Genomic DNA, 22,827 nt, shown 5'->3' with positions numbered 1-22,827 from the left:
TACAGACACTATGAACAAATCATTTGCACCTGTCCTCTTAGGGTAAATAAGTAAAGTCCTTAATGGGCTGGTTGTAGTGCTGGTCACATGACTCCCTGCTTGTTTAACCGTTGGCCATAGAAACAGATGACCTTAACATCATCTGCCCCATAGATCGCAAGGTCTGAAAGGGAAACTTTACTAATTTATAAAGATTCTCATTGCTAAAGTAAGAATAATAAAATGTGATTTCATTTTTGCATATAAGTTAACTTTTGTTTCCTTTAAACAAGTAGAAGTTGAAAAATATGGTTTTGTACCTTTTTCAAGCTTATTTGAATTATTTTACACAACCTTCTTTGCACTGTTAATTGATCCTCCTTAGCCAGTTGGTAAAAGTGAGAGCCGCCTCTGATTGTGCAAACATGTTCAGCAACCCCCCTCCCATCTTTGACACCCACCCACAAACTAACAGATCCAATCAAATACACAGGTGCCAAACCTTCAAAAAGTAATTAAACTACCCCCCCCCCCCGGCCCTTCGACACACATACACACACCTTACTAAGTCCACTATTTGCTACTGGAAATTCTGGTCGCGCGGTGGACAGGGCGGGTGACCATTAGACCGTGTAATTCGACCTCTCCCTGCTTCGAATTAACCTTAATCCCCTGGACAGCGGTCAGCATATCCTGTTATATAATTACAATTCTTCCAGTCCGTCACTCAATCACGCTCCACCTAAAACCTTTACGCCCGACGGCCGCACCCCCTCCTCCCATTCTCTTGTCAGTCCCCCCCCCCCCATTTCCACTCTCTCTCTCTCTCTCTCTCTCCCCCCCTCTCTCTCTCTCCCTCCCTTCTGACTGTTAAGTGGAAAATATTTCTTGGCTCCATAAGTTCGCCTGACCGGGTCTTTTGATGTCGGACAAGGGAAGCAACTGGAGAACCTGATGTGTTTACATGTTGCCGCCCGCGTGGATGGATGCTGCGGGGCAGAATGACATAGCCACACGTGGCACCTTCTCTTCTGTTGGCTCAAGAGATGATGGACGCGAGTGGCCCTAAGGGATCTCTTTACTTTTTTCCCCATTCTTTTCAGCTTGACCATCTTCACTGTTTAATAAATCTTAAGTGTTAGAGGTCACAATGTTGAAGGTCACCATACGAGAAAAAGAATGACCAAGTTTAAATGTAGACCTATCTATGTAATTAAGTTTTCTGTTTAACCATTTTTTGTTTACATTTTTAAAGAGACATTCTATGATTTACATTCAATAAGAAAAGTATTTATGTTTATAACGAGCATTGAATCAGAAAGAGCAGATATGTAATGATAGCCCAGAGATACATTTCAGAAAAAATAAATATGTATAGTGATTTGGTTGGACAAGGGCAGAAAGTATAAATATTTATAGTGATATGGTAGGACTAGGACAGAAAGTATAAATATTTATAGTGATTTGGTTGGACAAGGACAGAAAGTATAAATATTTATAGTGATATGGTAGGACTAGGACAGAAAGTATAAATATTTATAGTGATATGGTAGGACTAGGACAGAAAGTATAAATATTTATAGTGATTTGGTTGGACAAGGACAGAAAGTATAAATATTTATAGTGATATGGTAGGACTAGGACAGAAAGTATAAATATTTATAGTGATATGGTAGGACTAGGACAGAAAGTATAAATATTTATAGTGATATGGTAGGACTAGGACAGAAAGTATAAATATTTATAGTGATATGGTAGGACTAGGACAGAAAGTATAAATATTTATAGTGATATGGTAGGACTAGGACAGAAAGTATAAATATTTATAGTGATATGGTAGGACAAGTATTGTTTCAAATAAAATTGGATGTATGGGCAACCATTCCTCCATCCTTAAAAAAAAAAGAAACAAAAATGGAACAAAACGAATTAGAGAAACAATGTATGTTTTTTTTTGGTTAACTTATTCATTTCTCTTCTACCTCGATAACAAACCAGATCTGACAAATAAGTTTACAAAAAATTTAAAAAAGAATTGGGTATAGCTATCATAATGAACTACACTATGGTATCACTAGCTAAATTAAAAAATCTCGCCGATCACATTTCTTGTTCTGTTACTTTGGTCTAGCAATGTCTAGTGAAGGTATGCCTGTCGTACTTTTCTACACCTTGTTACCAGTGGTAGGACCTATATAAAGTAAGCTGTAAATCACTTTGGCTATTTTATCTTACGCAACACGCGACTATCCCGCAGTACCCTTTATGTCCCCCCCTCCCTTCAGCCTCCAAAAGCCCTTTCCTCTCCCCCCCCCACCCACACTTGTACCCCCACATTGTGCTATAGACTAAACAATCAGACACACTTCTTTTGTGTTGCTTTTCAGGGGAAACGTCTTTGATGGACGCCCACACATCCGGTTTGAACCTAGCTCCTTTTCTCCTACCACACGCCCCGACGCCCTGCCGCCCCCATCCTGACACACTCCCTTTTCATAACGGCACCATCACACCCCCTTTTCATAACGGCACCATCACACTCCCTCGGCGGGACTCCATTCTTAACGCGTGCTTGCTCGTGGCTTTCAACTCTCTTATGCTGAAAAATAAAATCATTGTTACGTTGACATTACTTTAGGGGGAAAAAAAAACATCTACCATAACCTTTTTTTTTAACCGAATTTTGTTTAGTAAATATTTTATATTGTTGTTGTCGCTGTTGTGACCGCTGGTGTAAATGTTGTTGTGGTTGTAGCTGTTGTTTTTGCTGCAGATGTTGTAGTTGTAGTTGTTGTTGCTGCTGTTGTTATTGCTGTTTCTTCTGTTGTTGTAGTTGTCGTCGTTGTTGTTATTGCTGTTTTTTGCAGTATTTGTGTTAGTTGTTGTAGTAGCTGTTGCTGCTGTTGTTGTTGTAGTTGTTGCTGTTGTTATTGTTGCTGTTGTTTTTATTGTTGCTGTTGTTTTTATTGTTGCTGTTGTTTTTATTGTTGCTGTTGTTGTTGTTGTTGTAGTAGTTATTGTTGCTGTTGTTTCTATTGTTGCTGTTATTGTTGCTGTTGTTGTTGCTGCTGTTGTTGTTATTTTTGTTTTTGTTTTTTTGTAAAAAGGAAGCAATGTCTAAACCGACACTTGACAGTTGTGACCTTGGTATTTTCATTCTCAAAGTTAATGTGTTCTTTGTTTACACTTTCATATTTAAAATACCGTTTGCGTTCCTTGGACAGTAAAATAAAGTAAGAGAAGAAAAAAGAAATAAGCAAAAGCAATATAAAGAAAGGTGGTGGCGTTATAATGAATCCAAAAAGAAAATCGTTAGAAAATGAAACGGACCAAATTGGGAGATAGTTTCAAACAAGTAGTCACTAAAAATAGGTTAAAGGCGCCATATTGAAAGATGACTGTTGCAAACGAAATAATCAAAATTACTTTGTGCACTAAGCGAAAAATACTTTTCAATTTGATCTGACAGTACTAAACAGTGCATGGTACTTTGTTGGTCTATAGTTCTGAATTCTGAATACATAAAATGGTTGCTACTTAGGGATTTCCAATAGAGCCTTTTTATTATTTGTATAGGAGGGAAAAAAAGGGAAAAAAAAAGGGGGGGGGGTAGAGTGAGCTCTGGGACTTTTTTTTTCATGTAACAACTTCAAACGGAAATATGTTTTAGAAATACAATAATAATTTGCATAGCGCGAGCTTCAACGCCTTCTTTGCGTGTATCAAAGACTGGACCTTCAAGAATCTTGTGGAAGTCAATCTGGAGTCGTTTGGTTCTCGTACCTACGTTGTACACACAGCAAGACGTTTGGTCACAAATGACAACCTCGATCTGTATCTTTTTTTTTTTTAACCTCTGATTGACGAACGTTATTAAGCAACCCTGCTACACCCGGCAAGAGACCTAGGTCCAGAACACAAACGACATATAATGAGCTCATTCTTGAAGAATTTTGATTTTTTTTTTCAAACGAAATACTTTCCTTATCCATTAACCTTTCCCCCCCCCCCCCGCTTTTCTTTGTAGTCCCAGGTAGTCTGTTGAAATAGTAATGCTACAGTCATTATAAACAAATCATTTGCACCTGTCCCCTTGAGGTAAATAGGTAAAGTTTCGATGGCCTCCTTTCGGTCTTACGTCATCTAGTTTTTTTGCTTATATTTTTAAAGTTTTTTTTTTACAAACGGTCACTCGTTTTACGGTCTATTGGTCAGTTTAGAGTTTATTTATTTTTGTACCAGATCGCTCTAACCAAGCTGCCAAACTCTTCCCCATCCACTGGACGAGTGTGATTCATTTAGTGAAGAACTTTTTCATTGAACTGTAGAGCCCTATGACCCTTCTGTAGTATCCCAATCTTATTGCTTCAGAAGGGTCCTAGGTATTACATTCAAAGACCACATCACAAACCAAGAGATTAGAGACAGAGTTACTGCAGCGATTGGACTCCATGATGACCTGCTAACTAACGTAAAAAAAAACAACGCAAGCTTACAACCTATGGACTTATAACAAGATCTTCGGGGCTCGCAAAGACCTTCCTTTAGAGAACAGTACCAGGAAAAAGAAGAAGAGGCAGACAGAGAAAGCGATTTGTGGACAAAATAAAAGAATGGACGGGCCTGCCACTGAAAGAGGTTCTAACTAAGGCAAAAGACAAAGAGGAATGGAGAAAGACGGTCAACGAGTCTTGCATGGTGACCCAGGTAAATGTAAATGGTAGAGCCCTATTCTAGAGAGACATTGCCGTCCACTTACAACGCTGTTAAAGGTGATATTTAAACTGGAGGTAGAGAAACAAGCCTTCTCTTGTTAAACTCAATTTTTTATTTTTTGTAAAGCTGAGGCGAATTCTTATTCACTGTCCATAACTTTCTTGGTCACCATCTCTCTCCACATAGGGCTATTCTTCCCAGATTTGCAAATCGAAAAAATTATTCACCAACATCTTCAGAGATAACAAATTAATAAAAGAAAAACCCTAAACTTCTGTACTGGGAAAGGTCTGAATCTTTATTTGAATTTATTCAGCAATGATTTGGCTAAAAGTGTCTTTTTCACCTTACAATTATTAATATTATCAATAATTGGCCAATAGTCATTCTTTGGCACTGTCAGAATTGAGAATCTTGATTCAACGTGAGAAATGGACAAGCTCTCAAACGAATCACAAGAGATTAGAGACGTGGTTAGTACAGCGATTGGACCCCACGATGACCTGATAACTAGTGTCAAAAAAAAAATGCAAACTAGAACTCTATGGCCACATTACAAGATCCTCAGGGCTCGCAAAGACATTCCTTCAGGGAACAATACCAGAAAAAAAGCAGAAAAGGCAGACATAGAAAGCGATGCGAAGACAACCTACAGGATTAGACGGGCCTGCCATTGATGGAGATTCTGTCCAAGGTTAGAGAGAAATGGAGAAACAGGGCCAACTGATCTTGCGTGGTGCCCCAACGTTTCAAGAGACTACGGGTAATGGGAAGGAAGGTTTTGTAGAGGTGTCGCTGTGTTTATATCTGCTACGTGACGTATCAAGCAAGTCAGTGGGGCATTTAGACTACACAGCTTTATTATGCACTTATCACCACAACCTCTGGCGACATTTCACTTTAACCTCTGGCGCCTTATCACCTTTGACAAAACTTGCACCGGACTTGTATACAAGATCATCGCGAGGTATGCGTCAGGGGGGGCGTCGTTCCACCAACGTACACTCGTATGGATGCATCTCTTCCCATTGTTCTAGCCCTGAGCCCTGATGCTCTACTAACCTTCCCCCGCCCCTCTATCCCAAAGATCAGTTTTGTAAGTATGAATCAGAACTTGAAAAGGTTGAAGCGATCTCCAGATAGCGCCCTGGTTACGCCCTCTTCTTATGTTACCCACTTTAACTAAGACCAAAATATTGAATAGTCGAGTGTGTGCCCCCCTCTCCTCCAACTTCTCTTTGATGTGCTCAAGATATTCTCTTAACTTTATCTCTTTCCATTTATAATCTCTGTTCTCTTCAAGCTTTTGTAACTTAGAACGATTTTATCGAAGTACCGTTTATGATTAAAGGTATAAGGATAATGTATAAGTTATAGAGCGACAGGCTTACCAAATCAGTTTATTGATTAAATAGAATATCATGTTTAGTTTAAAGTGTTACGAAGTAATAATACAAGAACAACAACCCTGTTAACATTTAAATATGTGTATCATGTTTGGTTCCGGTAATCTAAATAATAATACAAGAACGACAAACCTGTTAACTTTTAAATTTGTGTATTGAACAGAAAGCAATCGTTACAGAAGGCCCGAATACTGACCTGTGACGTCAAGACATGTGGTGTGGCAACGAGCTATTGGTTTAAACTGCCACAGCCTCGACGTCGCAAGCCAATCTTCTATAAAGATTGGTCTCGGTTAAGCGCACTAGCCTTTAAAACCACATAAAAAAAAAAAAAAGTTTGTGATGGTTTCACGGTTATAATTGTAGTATGTCAATTGCGGGTTCATCCCGGTCAATACTTCTATTTTTAATCTCGGGATCCTTGGAAGCCTCTGAGTCCACCCAGCTCTAATGGGTACTTGACATTAGTTGGCGAAAAGTAAAGGCGACTGGTCGTTGTGCTGGCCACATGATACCCTCGTTAACCGTAGGCCACAGAAACAGATGACCTTTACATCATCTGCCCAATAGACCACAAGGTCTGAAATGGGAACTTTACTTAATTGCGTAGATATATAGGTTACTGTTTACACTGGCACTATTTACTTTTCATTTGAAGTCTCATTGCCCTACAAAAAATAGCTTATTGAAGAGATGCCCTGTGGCAAAGATCAAGGCAGCATCCCATTGAAGTAGATATCCTTCAGAGACGCTGGAGATGGATAGGTCACACCCTTCTCAAGCCTTTCCAACATAACAAGGCAAGCCCTAACCTGGAACCCACAGGGAAAGAGGAAGAGGGGACGGCCCAGGAATACATGGCGCCGCGATCTGGAAGCAGATGCCAAGCAGATGGGCAAGACGTGGGGACAGTTGGAGAGACTCGCCCAGAACCGAGATGCCTGGAGGAAGCTGGTTGGTGTCCTAGGCCCCAGAAAAGACCACAGGCAGAGATACGATAATGAAGAGATGTCGAAATCTGGGTGACTCTTATGTTGACAGAAAGTCATTAAAACATAACCCTTCATACGACTCACCCTAATTCCCATTATACCATATATAACTTTATTTTCAGTCCCCCCCCCTCAACCGTCGATCAAGTTGCCACATAAAAGTCTCCAGCGTATCTGAAATAACAAGTCTAATCATCCATCACATTGTGATAGCTGCAGATAGCAGGTCAGAAGACTACGTTTAGGAATACGCCAGCAATGAATTCGAATGACATTTAATACATAGTGACCTTTGTCCCGGATTCACAACTTGACAGGTTTGTTTAAAATTATTAGTATTATTATTTTCCCTCAAACAATTTGTGGCTTAGCAACAGTAAACATCTGTTCATTGCAAGACATATAAAAGACATAAAAGAGGGGACATTAATGCACTTAACTAACATTTTTGTGACAAAGTTATCTTTTTTTCGATCATCAAATGGGGCTTATGTATCTATATACATTTGTGACTGGCTTATTTTAGAGATGCCAAAATAGATAAACGCCAGAGAACAATTCCGGAAGAAACAGGAAGCACGCTGGAGGCACTGAGAGTAATGTAGCGATTAATCCGCGAGGCGAGCGGGAACTTTTTTTTTTTAGTTCAAGATTACGAGATGTGGGGAGAGACTAAATTATAGCTTCATTAAAAGGTTTGGAACAGGAAGAGAGGAAGATTTACGAAATGTGTGTGTTTGCGTGTGTGTGTGTGTGACAGAGAAAGAGAGAGAAAGAGAGAGAAACAGACCTTATAAATTATCCAGTCTAGAACTGCGAAAAAACGAAATGAGGTAGACTAGCTCTATATTTCACGAGCTGCCTTGTTGTCGCCAGCTTTCCGAAATGACATATCTAGCTGTTGAACTGTTTCGTAGTCATAAAGACGAGAGATATAATAGTAAATGGTTTCTTTAGACCTTGTTAGCCCACCAACGCGGGATAACTCAATCATAGAAGCTCCGAGACTCAGAGAGCACCCAAGCCAATTTTCCCCTTTCAGCTTTCGGATGATTACTATGGTATGATGAAAGAGACTGTAGGACGATAGGTGTCTGTCCTCCTGAGGGAGGGGGGGAGGATAGTTTATATGTAGATTCGCTCTCGTGAATGGTGCCAGTCCTCCCTGGGGATCCTGATAGTTTATATGCAGGCTCAATCACACCCCACAGCTCACACCAACCAAAAGTTACATATTTTAAAAAAAAGTTTCCAAAGGGAGGCCACCGCATTTACATACAGCATTATGTATTTATAAAGTATAATTTTTTTGAACATTTATTTCACAAAAATTTTACTTACACATCTTAAAAGAAAAATGTAAATTTTATGTTGTCTGTCTGTTTATATACATAAATAACTGTATTAACTAAAAATGAGTTAGGTGCAGCAGCTACTTATGGTTTTCTGAAAGGATGCCATTGTTTTCTTATTTAATAAAGTAAGCATGCATATTGTATAGTATCCAAATACGGCAACATATTAACATTTTTAAAAGCAGTATTTAATTGGCAGTTGGTGATAATAGGCAACGTTTGGTGTAAGTTTCTGTGTAGTGTATTTTGTGAGTACGGCCCACAAGGTCTGCATGAAAGTTTTTGTGTGGAACGCAAACTCCTTTATAATTTAAACAAAAATAAATATTTTAGCACATTTATTTCACAACATAGAGAAATTAATAATAATAATAATAATAATAATAAATGAATATTCTGAATGTTAGTTTCTTCATGCATTTTGTTTTTCACTCTCTTCTCTTTTTCTCTTCTATCTTTTTATTCCCTACTATGTGTATCTTCTCTCTTTTTTATCCTTTTCTTCTCTTTTTCTGTTTTCTTTTTATCCTCACTCCCTTCTGTCTCTCTGGCTGATATCCTCTTTGCTCTCTCTCTCTCTCTTTCTCCACTCACTGCAAAGTTGACATAGATGACAGATCACATGACATGTCCCCTGAATACCTTAGCTCACATTTCTAGCAGACGATGGTCACGAGCGGCGCGTGAGAAGAAAAAGTACAAACTTCTCGTCTGCAGGCAGATGGTCGCTTTCCAAACTTTGTATTTGAAGAGTAGCAGTTTCTTTGAAGAGTGTGTTCAGGGAGTGGTCTCCCCTTTCATCCGTTGCACCTATTCATTCATTTCAATACTTGCCATCACAATTAGGTCATGTTTCATTTTAGTCCTGGAATGCGGTTAAATTTTTTGCTCCAATTATAAAGTAGGTCATACACCTATTATCAAAGCTCTAGGCCCCCACCCACACAATTTTAAAACCTTTTCCACCCCTGCGCTACTTGTCTTTGGGAATGGAGCAAAAAGTCAAGTTCAAAGATTATGAATGGAGATGAAAATGGACCAAGAACGTAAGTAGCTAAAGGGTCGGTTGATGGATGATGGGGCAGCAGTGGAAAGACGTCTGCCTGGGTATCGCTGGCAATGAGAAGATGTATCAAGCGTAGATCGCCTGTAGATAGCGTTCTGCTATTCGCGGCCAGTTAGTGATATTCGTTACAAACAGATATTGGTACAAATAGCACAGAGATGGTCTTTTAAATGAAATAAGTTCAAGGGCCACAAACATAAAGGTGGGGTGGGGGGATGTGGTGGACTGATAAGGATCATATTTCTCAATTATTTTTTTTTTAGAATATTATTTATAAAAAATACTATGCCTATTTATTATTCTATGTGTAGAGGTATAGAAAGCTTTTGGGGTTTGGTGGCTGAGTGGTAAAGCGCATGGCTTCCCAACCGAGGGGTGTGAAGTTCGAATCCCAATGAAAAATGGGATATAGAGCTTCAGGATTTTTAGCACGCCCCTGAGTCCACCTAACTTGAATGGATATCTGACATAATTGTCATTATTTCTTTTAATAAAAATACAATAATAGGGCGAAATTTAATCAAAACAAGGAGTTCTTGTACTTTATTTACTGCTATAGTCACTGGCAAATCTATCTCGGTGTCTTAAAAAAATCAAAAGCGATATTTTGCTAGTCGGATAGTAAATATAAAGGCAGATCTGAACCTCTATTGGCTTTTTATTAAAAAAAACTACTTTCTACTGTAGATGGTTCGTAATGTTAATTTGACCGCGATCTGTACTTAGTAAAGTATGAATAAAATGCAAAGACGAATTTATTTTCTAACAAAAAATCTTGATTTTCACTTCATTTTTATCCTACCCTCACTAGGCCCCGCGCAGTCCGTTTTGCATCGGGTCCCGCAATCTGTAAGATGTTTGAGAAATATGTTGAAAATACACTGGTATGACAAAATAGAAAACACCAAACTGTGGGAGATGAGTGGACAGAAAACTATAAAGGTGCAGATTTTAGAGTGGAAGTGGAGATGAATTGGTCACACTCCAAGAAAAGATGCTAGACAGGTCTTAGAATGGAACCCCATGCGCCCTCGGTTCGGAAGCCAAGCGTTTAACCTCACAACCATCAAAGCCCACAGCCTCATGAATGGCAACAGGAATAATTGATGCGTTCCTCGAAAATAGCCGTGACGTCTGCTGCTACCAAAAATTTGATTTGAAAAAGTGTTTTAGCCAAGGTCATTTATCTCCAAGTGCAGACTTTCTTCTTCTTCTCTATCTTATGATGTTATGGAACGCAGGGACATTGTCTCAGTTGCAGATTTCTTTTGTATGCCAATAACAGAGTGATTGTGTTTCCAGATTCCAACAGGGCCAGCTAATATGTGGATGAAGACCAAACATGTCGATATAAGATGAAACAAATCAATAACGACAAAATATGTCGATGAAGACAAAATATGCCTATAAAAAATAGAATTTAATAGATAAATAGATCTACTTCATTAGGAACACTTGTTTTTCTTAAATCTTAAATTAGAACTTTTGACTTTCGTTTTTACTCTTCCTGTGTTTAAAACTATTATCTATGGCAATCTAGGCTGTTCTTTTTGCAAGACTGTTATTTATATTGAAGACTCAAATCACTAACATCTGAACTATTCTGAACAGGCCCCATTTCCAAGCAGCGACCCACTTACGTCATCAGAATTAGTGCACATATAACCGCATTTCCTTTCACCATTTTCTATTAATAATAACTGCAAAATATTTCGGCTTTTAGATGTCAATGCTATGTTCATTTATCAATCGTGTCACTACTAAAGCCTCAAGTAATGTATACTTTAATCAACTTTTATTTTGAAAGGATGTTACTACGTTCCAGATCAAACTGTGATATGTTTTTGTTAAACCTCAATATTTCATCTTTAGAGAAATGGTCAATAGAAATAATGCTCTAATTAAAGAAAGAATATAGGGAGACAAATACAAATCTAGAAATCAAATAACAAAATCAAACACTTGGAAATATGACACAAAACAAATGTTGAGTTTATTTATCATGGAGTTGGTCCCGTCATTGTAATATCACAGAGTAAAGACATCATATAAGTGAACACACGGGTGTTGAAGAGAAACAATGGAAACATATACATGGAATTATCATACAGTCATGCCACATAGTAGGTATACATACAAGTGTATTAGCATTAAAACCAATACCAACAGTCGGCCCTATAAAACACCATCAATATTAAGATCTCAGGACCTATAGTATTCCTGCAGTAGTAAGAACCCCAGGGCCTATAGTCGGCCAATAGTATTTCATCAGTAGTAAGAATCCCAGGGCCTATAGTATTCCATCAATATTAAAAACACCAGGGCCTTTAGTAATTCATCAGTAGTATGAACCCCAGGGCCTATACCCAGCCTATATTTTTGCATCAGTAGGCCGATAGTATTGCATGAATGTTAAAAACCACAGGGCCTATAGTATTCCATCAGTAGTAAGAAACCCATAGTCTATAGCATTTCATCAGTAGGAAGAACCAATAAATTTGATTGTCACGTGATGGTAAAGCCAGAGTCTAGTACATTCCAATCTGGCAAAGAAAATCATTTAAAGTTTGTAGGAAGTCAAATTTGTAGTAAGGCTATCAATGAAAGATTTTAAGAGTTATGAGACTAATATAAAATATAGATGGAGTGATATTTGAAAAGATAAGGCACAGCAGGTATGCTTATGTAATTGAAGATATGGTGCACTAAAAATACAACCCAACAAAATGCACCGAATATAATTGTATATAATTGGCATATACTAGTGAAAGAATACACAGTAGTCGTATAAACCACACATACAACAATTAGTGATCAATTAAACCTTACATACAGCATATATATAAAAAAAATAATTACAAACTTGTAACATTTCACATTGAGTTCAAGCCATTTTCATTACAAGCATTTTTAATTTATGCACGCTCTTTTATTTTCTCTAAAAAAACAACAACTAATGATTCACACATAAAGACACAGCCCAAAATGTGTGAAAACTTTGATTCCTGCATTATTGCTAAAAGAAAAAATAATTTTGTGTTCATTGTGTGTATTTTAAATAAATGGTTTTGCATGTTCATCAATAGCCTCGTGATAACTTGTACAACAAACTAAGAATGTCATAGTCTAATGCGTATCTATAACAAGGTAGGAATTGTATATCATGGTATGGAGGTACTAAGCTGTAGAAAGGAATGACAGTTTGTTACAGGAACATAATCAGTGAAGAAAACATTGAATAAACATATAAACAATATAAGATGGAAATTTGCATGCGACTTTGGTAATATAAAGAAGAAAGGCAATGAACCACTTGAAAAAGGTCAAGGGGCGTGGCGAAACGAGTTGTACTCAACAAACAACAGGAAGAAGATCTATGTTTAATTAAAAAAAAAAAAAAAACTTTCTAATATTTCCATCAGCCATACAAAAATTCCTTAGTGGACATTGTTAAAGGAAGACTATACTAAATTTTGTTTTTTTTTGTAACAATCTCCACACTTGTAGTGTCCCTGAATGGCAGTTCGTGTCTCTATAATAATAGAGGGCATGGTGGTCAAGTGGTTAGGCACTTAGCTCCCTAACCACAGGGTCTTGAGTTCGAATCCTGGTAAAGAATATTTTTTTGTTAACTTTGGGATTTTAAGGACACCCCGAGTCCACCCAACTCTAATAGGTTCTTGGTATAAGCAAGGCGGTTGGTTGATGTTGTGGCTGCTTTAGTCCTCATTAACCGTGGGTCACAGAAACAGATGACCTTTACATCATCTGCCCGCATACAGCACAAGATATGAAATGGTTACTTTAATTTAAGTGATTTTGTTTTCTAAAAGATTACTGTACTATTTCATTAATAGCTACTGCACATCCCAATCAGTAAGCGTTAACCTTGAATATGTATGTTATTTCCTACAAACACTCTAAATGTCTTCACATATTGAAGAACAATCTAAGGATGGTATACAGTATTTTCATTTTTGCGTTACAAACTCCCCTCACCACGGTCTCCAGGTTGATGTGGCACGAACTATGTTGTTGTTTTTGGAGTGTCCGCTGTTGTTGTTCTCGTTAATATCCAAGCTACAGATTGGTAAACTGTTGTTAGCGGAGACATTGGTAAGTGGAACAGACTTGAAGGCAGCAGCATCAACCGCGTAGCTTTTCCTCAGGTCATGTGGAGAAGGCGAGATTGCAATGGGCGTAGGCCAGTTTTCTTGGGGGGAAATCGGTCTTTTGTAAGGGCCGGATATGGCTGAATCCGTCTTGGGAAGTTTGGAAGACTTCATCACCAAGGGGATAGGGTTGGGCTGGGTTTGAAGACGGGGTTTGACGTCCTCGGTATTGTTGCTGGGAACTTCTAGTTTGACGCGTTCAAGGGTGAGCTGTTGCCTGGCTGGTTGATGCGTGGCGTAGACATTGATGGCTGGGATGGCCTGCGGTGTGAGCACCAGAGCCACTTGCCCAGAATTGCTTGGTACCAGCTGAAACTGCGTTGTCTCCATCGCCGTTGCAGCAATGCAGGGAATCTGCAAGCTGGCCGTGCCGCTCATGCCCGTGGAAACGGGTGTCTGGAATGCCGTGGGCGAGTCAGAGACCACAGCGTTGCTGCCATGGGGCGGGCGATATACGGAAGGGGCAGACACCATCCGATTATTATTGTTGGCGTCTATGGCTAACACTTGCGTGGCCTGGCTCATGAAAACGCCCTGCTGCTGTTGCTGCTGTAGGTGGTGAAGCTGGAGCTGCTGGTAATGTTGCTGTTGCTGTGCTGGAGCCAGCGCTGGAAGGATGACCTGACTGTTTCCTTGTTGGACTGGCAGATTGTTCAAGGGAGTTAAGATGCTTGCCAGATGGGAGAGAATCCTGGCGCGTGCGTCGTTGTTCACGCCTTGTGACTCGCCCAGGTATCTCATCACTTCGTTGGCACATTCATTAAATCCAGCTCTGTACTTACTGATAGCATCCGGCATTTGAGCCATATCTAGACAAGACAAAATACATTATTAGAAATGAAAGCAACAAGTTTATGTACATATCTTTAAAATGACTGGACTAGGGTAATAACTCAAGCATTGGACCTATAAAGATTCTAAGTTACTACTGCTTACCATCGAGGTATAAAGCTATAGAGCCGCATTAGTATAACTAACCTCCACTTCCGAACTTAATCTTTTTTTTTTTTTTAAACTTTTTTTGTAAACAAAGTAACCTTGGTAACTATTAGTAGACAAGCCACCGAACTGCAACAAAAAAATCGCTCTCTCTTTCTCTCTCTCTCTCTCTATATATATATATATACATAACTACTCTTCTTCGTTCCGTCTTTCGTCGATATATATAAGTAGATAATATGAAGGAAAAACCACAGTTACTTCCACTTGGGGGCATTGCTAAATTAGCGGCCTATTTCTTAACTGACTGGAAACTAAATCTGCATGGGTGCACACTCACTATCAGCACAGCTTTACAACCAATAAAACTTTAAACTTCAAAGAAGTTTATTGGAAGTTAATTGATTCCATTCATACCGAATGAAGGGCCTTTCGTTTCGTGGTTAGGTAAATACTATACTTATACTATTTATCGTATGCAGTGTTTTATAATCATTTGGTAGTCAACATTTTGATACCCAGTAGTTTTGTGTTTTTTCCAACGCCTATGAAGTTGTAACAGTTGAGTAGGTTGAAGAAATGTAAAGACGATCTATATGGTCATGTTACAGTAAATAAAGGTATATATTAGAGTTAAACTGTAATACATTATAATAATATTCTTTCGTGAATTTAGGTCACTAAAAATCTGCTTGAGACTTCAGTTATCATTGGAAGTTCATTGATCTCTGAATTGGTTGTGCTCGTTGAGCATAAAGAGAGAAAAAAATGTTACTGAAATGGAACATTGTTAAGTTATTTGTCTGGACACAGTTGTTACTTCCAATCACGAAATAAATGTAAAGATAATATTTGTTTGAAGACTTTGAATTCAATGCCAAGCTGTAAACATTCTATACTCTCTACTTACTGTTTCCTTGGTAGCGTTGAACATTTTTTAAATGTTTTACAGTAAGTTCCAAAATGTCAGCTTTTTCCAACTTTGAATACTGAGAGTTCTGTGAAGGGAGACAAATGGGAGAGTTAGACATGGAAGTGTTAAAAATATATTTTAAAATTGATACTAAATAACTAGAAATTTAATTTGGATCGTGATTTTTTGAAACTCATAATTCACAAGTATTAAATCATAAACAATTGAAAAGTGATTAACCTAAAAATATAATAATAGTAATAGAAATATTATTAAATAGCAAAGACATACTACCTAACTATTGAAACCACCAGAGACAGAAAAATGATACAAGGATCCTCTACCCCAGAATAATAAACGCAATACCAAATATCCCTGACCCTCAACACCCCATTTCTGGAATACTGCCTAAGTATTGTACAAGCATATGAAAATCAAACAAGATAATTTTCTACCCTAAAATCAATAATTTTCCTAAATGTCAATTCTAAGTGATTAGGATCAAACACTTTATTATTATGTAGAGCTTTGAGCCAGCTAGCCCAAATAAGATTCCTGTATTCGGAAACAATAATCAAGTTGAAGTAATGTACCATTTTATTTTTTAGTTTTGGCAGCTTGTTTAAAACAATAGAAAAGTTAACATTCACACAGTTGCCACAGTTAGCTTCTAACAAGTCTCTTACAGTACTTTTAACTTTAAGGAATAATGGACATTCCAAATACATATGTTTCTCATTATCAGCATTTTCAAGAAAACATAATTTACATTCACGGTCATTTGCCCGTTTGTTATCCATAGGGATCGTCCCAAAGAAAGTCTATTAGTTATCTCTTTAGCATATAGGTGTACAATTTGTCACCCCAATAACCGACATACTTATACCGCGGTGGAGATTAAAAATATGTATGCCATTGAAAATATTGTATCTAACACCATTAAACACATAATAGGTAAGCAGCTGTATGCTTAAGTAAATTTCCCCTTTCAGACCTTGTGATCTTTGAGAAGAATATTGTAAAGATCTGTACTTCATTTACTAAGATGAATATACGTGCTCTCTCCTATTGACATTAAAGCATGAGACGGGTTGCTTGAATCAGCCATTAAAACCAAACGATTAGATTGACGCATGGATACGCTTAGTGAGTAATTATCCTCTTTGTTGATGAAGCGTCTGTAGCTTATAAGACAAGAATGGAACGGCTCAGAGACGGTATATTGAGAGGCTCAAAGTTTAACACTATCATTTTTTGTTTAGTAGAAACCTCAGTGCAAACTGGAGCTCATCATGATTTCAAAGACTTTTCTGTGAGTCTAGCCCCCAAATCTAATGGCTTCCTAACAAACTATATGGACGTAAAATACGGTTGGTCGTTGTGCTGGCCACATAACACCTTAACGCCATAGAAAAAAACGATAAGCTTTACAATATCTGTCCTATAATTAAAAATGAAAGCTTTTGTTTTGATTTGTTTTACCTATCGAGTCTCGCTTTTTTACAAACCACACTTTAAGAAAGTTCCGCTTGATTAATGAAGATACTTATATCTAAAAGCAAACTACATTTTAGAAGAAAGAAATAGGGCACTTGTCCATTTAAATCTCACTTTCTTTAAAAAGAAATTAATTAATATGCATATTTTAGTTTAAAAAGTGTACACTTTTGAGTTTGTGGAGGGTGAGGGCTCTTAGTAGACGCACTGCTGTAAATCCTGCCAATACGTTATTTACCTATTCCGAGTATGCTACAAGCTTAGGCTACACTTCTTAAACACAACATTTTTGACAGCCATAAAAATGTGAACAAAAAAGTCAGAAAAAAAAGATTTTTGACTCGTCGAAATTCGGATATATTTTAACTTCTTTTGTGGCCCCCCCCACCTACCCTCCCTTATATCCGGCCCCGATTAATTTGCGCCAAAGGAATTCGTTACCATGGCAACGAGATGACTATCAAGTCAAGCTCCTTTGAGTTCATGGTCAAGGTATTAAAAGAGTCAAACTATGTTTACTTGTGCATGTGTCATAAAAAGGCGCCCCGAGTCCAGTTTTTTAAACGACATAGCAAATCAACTCTGACCCTCTACCCCCTCTCTCTTTTATAAGTTTATAAGCTGCCCATTAAAACGTCAGGGTTAGCTCAAACTATAATGACCTTACATTCAAGTAGGCAGGGGAGTCAAAGGGGAGTTAGAGGGACAGGTGAAACTTCATGTGGCGTGAGAAATCGTGGCGCGGGAGGGGGAGGGGGCTGTAATTGAACGTGACCACCACAAGGGGGACATACCTTTTGATACCACAAAAGATCGTCAAAGTTTGAAATTGTGTGACAGTAGATAAGGGGGTCTATTTAGGTACGCAGGCACGCGGGGGTCCGAGACGGTGGATAAGCAAACAGGTCCACCTTAGAAACAAATGCTTTCAAGTGGGCTGATTGATGACCTTAGTAACCGTCCATTAAGAACAGGATCGGAGACCTTGGACCTCGAGGTGAGCTTTCTAGGGTGTTTACTTTCACATAAAACCGAAGCAAAGGAAACACACAAAAAAGGATTTTGGTTTTAAGGGAATCAGTAGGAGAGTGAGTGGGTAGGTTAAGGTCTTAAGGCTCGAGACCTAGATCTTTTTTTGTTTCTTTTTTAACTGTTAAGTAAAACAAAGGCTTAATGCTTTAGTGACTCAAAGAAGGTAGTGCGTGAGTGGGTGTGTGTGTAAGTGTGTAGATTAACACAAAAAGAAAAGTTAAAGATTTAGTGGTGTGAACCACGAGGAATGTCGGTGTCAAGGAAAAAGAGTCATCACTTTGAACTTTGTTTGCCTATGGTGGTCGAGCAGAAGCAAGGGGAGAAAGAGGGTTAAACAGCATGAGATCAAATCGAATTCAAAACAAAAAAAAAAAAAAAACAACCACACTTTTATAACAAATTGTAAATGAATGCTCAGAAAAAAAAGGTGATTTTAGCTAATCTCTACTAATGTCATAGCACAAATGTATAGGCTGAGAAAAGTCGCGCGCAATACTAAGAAGAACACAGTTGGTTTCGAGAGTATGTTTTTCTATCTTGACGTAACTCTGACGATGTCTATGACATTCAGGCTACAATAGACAAAATCGTAAATATGTCTCTAGCATGTTGTCAATTTTTTTTATCTGTTTGTTTAGAAAATGTCTTGGTCTTAAGCTTTAGTTTTTTTGACTTGATGACGTATGCCAAGGGCTAGGGGCAGGGGAAGGGATGGTACTGGATTTCTGTGTTTATGTACACGTAATCCAATATTTCCTAGCAATAGCTGAGCAATCCTTTCAAGAGAGATAACTCGGGAAAATTTCAAGGGGAAAAACCTCAACATTGTTTTGAAACCATGCAGCGATAGTCACTTCTAATGGTTTATGGCTTTATAACACCCATTTATTGATAGACAGACAGACAGACAGATAGGTAGATAGACAGACAGACAGACAGATAGGTAGATAGACAGATAGTTAGATAGATAGATAGATAGATAGATAGATAGATAGATAGATAGGTAGATAGATAGATAGATAGATAGATAGATAGATAGATAGATAGATAGATAGATAGATAGATAGAGATAGATAGATAGATAGATAGATAGATAGATAGATAGATAGATAGATAGATAGATAGATAGTTCTATGCTAGCTTACATCTTTCTTCATGGCCTCCAGGACTAGAGTCTTGAGCTGAGTCAGACATGAGTTGATTCGAGCACGTCTCTTCTTTTCCATCATAGGCTTGTTACTCTAGACCAGACAAGAGTTGAATGAGTTTATAAAGAGAATATTGTAACAATTTATTAAAAGGAGCAGCAGGGACTGGTCAAACTCAAAATTACAATGTAACCAACGCCTTTAAAGGCACGTAAAAAAAAATTGCTATGGGTCGTTTGCAACTCGAATTTCTCCCTAATGTCCTGGAATCCCTCTGACCACGTCCTCAGTGTGACAAAAGGGCCACCAGAAGACGTCCATTTTCTTACGAAAATCAAACGTAATCAGTGACTTAAATATGCATCTCATTTCAACTCGGAAGTCGTCTTGACTTATTCATTTAATTTAAAAAAAAAATAGTTATAATATTTTAATGCGATATTTACACCTAAGTGCAGAAAGGTTAAAGGTTAAGTTCCCCTTTCAGACCTTGCGATGTAGCTGACAGTTTATGTAAAAGTCGTCTGTTTCTCTGACCAACGGTTAACACGGGGTGCCGTGGATAGCCAGGATAACGACCAACCGTCTTTGTTTTCCTTAATTAATGGTACTTATTAAAGTTTGGGGAACTCATGGGCGGCCTATAAATCCCAAAACTCAAAATCTCTGTCTTGACCAAGATTCGAACACTACACACGATATGGTTCAGAAACCAAGCGCTTTACCACATAGCCGCTACATCCCCTTCACTTAGGTTTAGTATTCAAAATATATTCAAACACACATTAGGACGTAAACATCAATATTGTCTCTGAGATTTGATTGATCAATTTCCAATCTCTAGTTGCAAGATCTGGAACTAAAATGAATTAGAAAATCAAAACTTATTTGCAGACGACACCAGGTCTTAGAATGATGAAATATTTCATTCAACTTTTTGGCTGAACGTTTAAATTTGTTTGTAAGGTCCAAAAGCGTCAATGGTCTGGGAGAAGACGCTTTTATTTTATGTTTTGTCAGGATATCAATAATCAAACCTTCAAAGAATTAGGATTTAGAGTCGACTGATTTTCATGATACACTGAACAATGTGAAGGACGCGTTTGTGAACTTTACTGTTGCCAACTAAAAAAAGAAAGGAATTGAGCTAGAGTATTAAAATATCTCTATGAGTGCTAGCTGATCTTTGGATCAAATGTCCTTTATTATTAGCGACAATTAGTCGCGCGTTTCTTTTTGAATAAGTTGTAAGGCGTATAGTATCTTTTAAAATAAGTTGCAAGTCATAGAGTCTCTTTTAAAGTAAGTTGCAAGTCATAGAGTTTCTTTGAAAATAAGTTGCAAGTCATAGAGTTTCTTTGAAAATAAGTTGCAAGTCATAGAGTTTCTTTGAAAATAAGTTGCAAGTCATAGAGTTTCTTTGAAAATAAGTTGCAAAACATAGAGTTTCTTTTAAAATAAGCTGTAAGTCATAGAGTGAAAGTCTAATGTTTTCTCCTTATTGAAATTATTATATGCTAAATGGCTAATTCTGTGTGGCTAAGAAGTGCTGATTATGTGGTGCTAAAAAGTGCTGATTCTGTGGTGCTAAAAAGTGCTGATTCTGTGGTGCTAAAAGTGCTAATTCTGTGGTGCTAAAAAGTGCTGATTCTGTAGTGCTAAAAAGTGCTGATTCTGTGATGCTAAAAAGTCCTGATTATGTGGTGCTAAAAAGTCCTGATTATGTGGTGCTAAAAAGTCCTGATTCTGTGGTGCTAAAAAGTGCTGGATATAGCGTCAAAAGATCTAGTTTATCAACACTGCCTTTATTTTGTACACCGGATACGCCAAAAAGCATGCTATTTATAGATTTTTTTTCCCGCCCTGAATGAAAATCTTCAACACACTCAGTCTAGATGTATAATATTGATCTAGGGCTATACATGACATAAACAATAGACTACATTTATAAAACCAGATGAGGACATGATAATTAAAGGACAAAGTATGGACATGGAAAATAATAAAACACATAACAAAGGACATTACTTCTTCTAAGAGCTGAGTTTAAAACTCTTGGAAGTTGTGGAACTCTAGAGACTCTAGGACTATATGGGAGCTTGCCTCCATCTGCGTGTCAGAACAGGATTTTATAAAATTTGCTTATCTGTCACCCACCTCCGCTTTTACCCCGTTACTAAATAAAATAGATTTCTTCTAAATAATTGTCGTAATTGTCCCTTAATTGATTATTACTATGGCTTATCAGGTAATACGTCTAGATCGATATTGTACCATGACCTTTGATATACTATAGATCTAGTAGCCTACGTTTTAAATCAATGGTTACATAGATCTTAATAACATAGTCTGTGTACATCTATTTTTTCAACATCCTAGGTCCAAAAAAGTAAATAAAAAACTCGACTTTCTAAATCTATGTTTAGATTTCATTGGTTCGGGTAAGTAGGACAACGTTCACCAATTTACAAACTAGTTTAATGAAAAAAAAAAGTGTAATTAGATCTAGATCTACCTTTCTGTAGTTGGCCTTGTCTTCCATTTTCTTCGGACTTACGTCACCAAAAGATGATGTCGACGTGGGAGAGGATAAATCCGATTCTGTCATCATGGATAATGAGTTGATGGCAAGGTTCAGATTAATTCAAGACTCATGAAAGTAAACCAAACTCACGAATCGTATCACGTCACTTATTAAAAATGAAAATTTTTAAAGAGTTCTATTAATAAATCTCCAAAATAAACCTTGTTATTTCCCTTTGTGATGGCTTTAACACAGGCGAGTTGTTTGAACGATCACTACATAAGGTTGAACACAGAATAAAAAGCAACTATATAGATGTAGAACGACACTGACAACCTGTTGGCTAAGTCCGCAGAGAGCGAAAGCAATGATGCGATCACGGCCACGTCCCAGACGCAAGTAATGAATGTGGATTGTTGGCAGACGATATCATTTTGTGTTTCTTTTTTTCGGGAGAAATGTCAAACCTTAATCTGTGTATGTGCTTAGCCATGTGTGTGTGTGTGTGTGACTGTGTGACTCCGGGGGAGGGGGGGAGGGTGAGCAAAGCAATATGGAGGCCAGGCGGTCAATGTAAACCATCAGCTTGTTACGTTGGATACCTCCACTAGGAGGTGGGTGGGGTGTGAGGGGTAAAGTGGTGGGGGAGAAAGACTAAAAAAAAACGTAACTGTGGGAGAGACAAATACAAAACGCCGTCACTCGGCAAATTCCCTTTCATCCCCCCCCCTGCACCACTTGCACTGAATCGCCCCTCCCCGCGACTCCCTCCACCCTTCCTCCCTGTAAAACAACTAAGGTCAGTTCTCACTCGGAGTGTGAAGCAACAAGTCGTTCCTTTCCCACGCTCGCCGCTCGACAGCCACCAATGAAAACTTCCGGAATGCGCCGAGCTTGCTTCGACATCCTTCGGCTCGCGCTCATCTTATCGCTCATTGGCCCGAGGGCGCGCTTACGAGGAAGGAAAAAAAAAAAGTAGGGAACGAGCACAACCTCCCCCTCCCCCCCTTCTTTTCTTCCTTCACTCTCGTACACCTCCCCCCCCCCTTTTTTTTTCTTCCTGTATGATCTGAGGTGTCAATCAGGAT

At 38.2% G+C, this 22,827-nt stretch overlaps 1 protein-coding gene across 1 annotated transcript; it reads right to left on the bottom strand.

The window, feature by feature from the left end:
* Positions 1-11,493: 11,493 nt before the first annotated feature.
* LOC106072279 (transcription factor HES-4-A-like) lies at positions 11,494-22,184 on the bottom strand. The gene is made up of 4 exons (XM_056009048.1): positions 21,731-22,184; positions 19,213-19,308; positions 15,536-15,623; positions 11,494-14,495 (listed from the first exon to the last, which is right to left on the bottom strand). Exons 1-4 carry the CDS (start codon positions 21,824-21,826, stop codon positions 13,510-13,512), a joined length of 1,266 nt encoding a protein of 421 aa, XP_055865023.1. The 5' UTR covers positions 21,827-22,184; the 3' UTR covers positions 11,494-13,509.
* Between the last annotated feature and the right edge of the window lie 643 nt (positions 22,185-22,827).

This window comes from Biomphalaria glabrata, chromosome 13 (genome assembly GCF_947242115.1).
Source record: "Biomphalaria glabrata chromosome 13, xgBioGlab47.1, whole genome shotgun sequence".
NCBI lineage: Eukaryota > Metazoa > Mollusca > Gastropoda > Planorbidae > Biomphalaria > Biomphalaria glabrata.
Note: the sequence above shows the minus strand (reverse complement) of the source record. Positions and strands in the feature narration are given on the sequence as shown.

Excerpts from the sequence above, each read along its gene's own strand:
- LOC106072279 (XM_056009048.1), bottom strand. The coding sequence starts at position 21,826 with ATGATGACAGAATCGGATTTATCCTCTCCCACGTCGACATCATCTTTT. Across the intron at positions 19,309-21,730 it reads ACAAGGCCAACTACAGAAAG|AGTAACAAGCCTATGATGGA; the intron begins GTAGATCTAGAT and ends TGTCTGGTCTAG. Across the intron at positions 15,624-19,212 it reads TGGAGGCCATGAAGAAAGAT|AACTCTCAGTATTCAAAGTT; the intron begins GTAAGCTAGCAT and ends CTCCCTTCACAG.